This window comes from Argentina silus (assembly GCF_951799395.1).
Source record: "Argentina silus genome assembly, chromosome: 13".
NCBI lineage: Eukaryota > Metazoa > Chordata > Actinopteri > Argentiniformes > Argentinidae > Argentina > Argentina silus.
In genome coordinates this window covers 8743365-8745864 of record NC_139667.1, presented here as the reverse complement: position 1 = coordinate 8745864, position 2500 = coordinate 8743365, and the positions used below count along the sequence as shown (strand labels likewise).

Genomic DNA, 2500 nt, shown 5'->3' with positions numbered 1-2500 from the left:
AGTGGGCCAGGGAGGAGGAGCCCATGGAGTTGATATACTGTGGAACCGCCACACAGTGCGAGCTGTCGGACCTGACACCTGCCACACACTACTGCTGCAGGCTACAGGTAACACACACACACACACATAGATATAATGAAAAGACCACCCCCTCTTCATAGCAAGGGTAAATAGAAATTAAAATAATAATCTGTTATAGGACACCTACAGTACTCTCTCTCTCTCTCTCTCTCTCTCTCTCAGGCACACACGTACACACTCACACACACACACACACACAAACACACACACACACACACACACACTGGCCCACTGTAAGACAGATGAATTCCTTTATAGGAGGTTTTATGGCTGATCTCTTTATGAGCTCATTTACAAGGTTTATGTCAGTGATATTAGAGGACGAGAGGAGGTCGCTCTCATGGGATGATGCAATAGAGTAATCACTGTGTGTGTGTGTGTGTGTGTGTGTGTGTGCGTAACTAGATGGATGTTTTTTTTGTGTGGGTGCGTGTGCGTGTGTTTGTGTGTATGTGTGTGTCTATCATCTTAAGTGTGTGTGTGTGTGTGTGTGTGTTTGTGTGTATGTGTGTGTCTATCATCTTAAGTGTGTGTGTGTGTGTGTGTGTGTGTGTGTTTGTGTGTATGTGTGTGTCTATCATCTTAAGTGTGTTTGTGTGTGTGTGTGTGTGTGTGTGTGTGTGTGTGTTAGTGTTAGGTCACTTGAACCAAGGACAAACGTCTTCTCTCCTCCTCTCTCTTCCTCCTGTTCTCTCTCTCTCCTTCTGCCTCTCAGGCGGTGAACCAGGCAGGGGCGGGGCCGTACAGCGAGCAAGTGAGCTTCCAGACTCCGGCCACCAATCCAGACCCAGTGTCTGTCTTCCTGCTAGACCCCACCCCTGCAGAGATAGACCACTCCCCTTCCACCTGCCTCTTCTTGAAGTGGGAGGAGCCAAACAGCAACGGTGCGGAGATCACCTCTTACATCATCACCCTGGATGACCAGACCATCACCGTGGAGGCCGGGACTACTCACCTTATCACAGACCTACAGCCAGACAGCGAGTACAGGTAAAGACACGCACGTACGCACGCACGCACGCACGCACGCACGCACGCACGCACACAGACACAGACACAGACACAGACACAGACACAGACACAGCCGAAGGCCATTAAAGGGACACTTTAAAAAAATATATATATATCTTTACCTCACACACTGTATCTCCAGCACCATACCAGTGTTTACATAGGTTTGATGTCATTGGGGGTACAACATTGTAGAATTATTCAGTTTACAAAACCCCTGGGTGGAAACTCAATGTACTTTCTGAAAATTGCTGAATTTAAAATTAGTTTTCCCTCCAATTACATCATAGGGGGTAATTTTATTAGGTTAATTTTCCATTTTTACAGATGTAGACACAGGCATGGTGCTGGAGATAATGAATATGAGGTAAAAAGTCCAGTACCAGGAGTGTATGTTGCTTTGGATAAAGGCGTCTGCTAAATGCCATAAATAAATAAATGTACTCTAGAGTGGGTGCTGCAGTAATGATGTTCGTCTCCCAGCTACTCAGACAACAGGAAACAACCTCTAGGTAATTATTTGCATCACAAACATGACAGGAGACCTGCGTGTGTCTGTGTTTCTAGGAATGAATGAGGGAGGGTGTGTGTGTGTGTGTGTGTGTGTGTGTGTGTGTGTGTGTGTGTGTGTGTTTATGAGAACTGTGTGTGAATGTGAAGTGGATGTTGAGGTGTGACTGTTTGTCAGTTTGTGGTTGTTCTTGTCTTTGTGTGTGTGTGTGTGCGTGTGTGCGTGCGTGCGTGTGCGCCTGTGTGTGAGCGTGTGTGCGCGCATGTGTGCGTGTTACAGTTATGTAGCGTGTGATTACATAATTCTGATTCTTGTTTACAGGACCTTCCAAAATGCAAAATGAGAGAGAGAGGGAGAGAGAGAGAGAGAGAGAGAGAGAGAGAGAGAGAGAGAGAGAGAGAGAGATTGCTGTGGTTTTTGTCCACTAAAAAGACACAGACAAGCTCAATACAGAATGTATTACATGGCTGTATTATAATACTTGTCGCAGGGTTGATGCAGGGTCCAAACTTGCAGCGTAAGCTTATGCAGAACTAGAGTGAACTGTGTGCACTATGTGTATACGCATTGCCCTGCAGTCTATTTGAAATGATAAGGTCTGTTTTTGGTAAGACCCCTGCAGTCCCAGACACTGTGCAAGAAAAGGTGACCCTGGCTGAGAGTGTGTTTTCTGAGGAGGAGCTGGTGGACAATCACCTGTAGGAGCAGTAGCCATCCCACATCCCAGAGAGTGCTCTGATGAGAGAGAGAGACAGAGGGACCAGGGAGAAAACAAATTAACTTCTGTTCTTTTTCGAGAGAAAGAAAAGTGTGTTCTGAAGTTTCTTCCCGTTTCTCAGACTTTTTGTTTTGGTGTTTTTAGATAAAACTAAAGGGATGCACAGAGACTCTACTGAT

The 2500-nt window shown here is 45.9% G+C and overlaps 1 protein-coding gene across 2 annotated transcripts in view; it reads left to right on the top strand.

The window, feature by feature from the left end:
* Positions 1-2500, top strand: part of fndc3ba (fibronectin type III domain containing 3Ba) — a 72245-nt gene that overhangs the window by 57359 nt on the left and 12386 nt on the right. For both annotated transcript variants that reach the window (XM_083683816.1, XM_083683817.1), the window contains exons 22-23: positions 1-107; positions 797-1071. The exon at positions 1-107 is cut by the window's left edge and continues 43 nt beyond it. In XM_083683816.1, the coding sequence (XP_083539942.1) occupies positions 1-107; positions 797-1071 (382 nt within the window). The remainder of the gene's footprint in view (positions 108-796; positions 1072-2500) is intronic.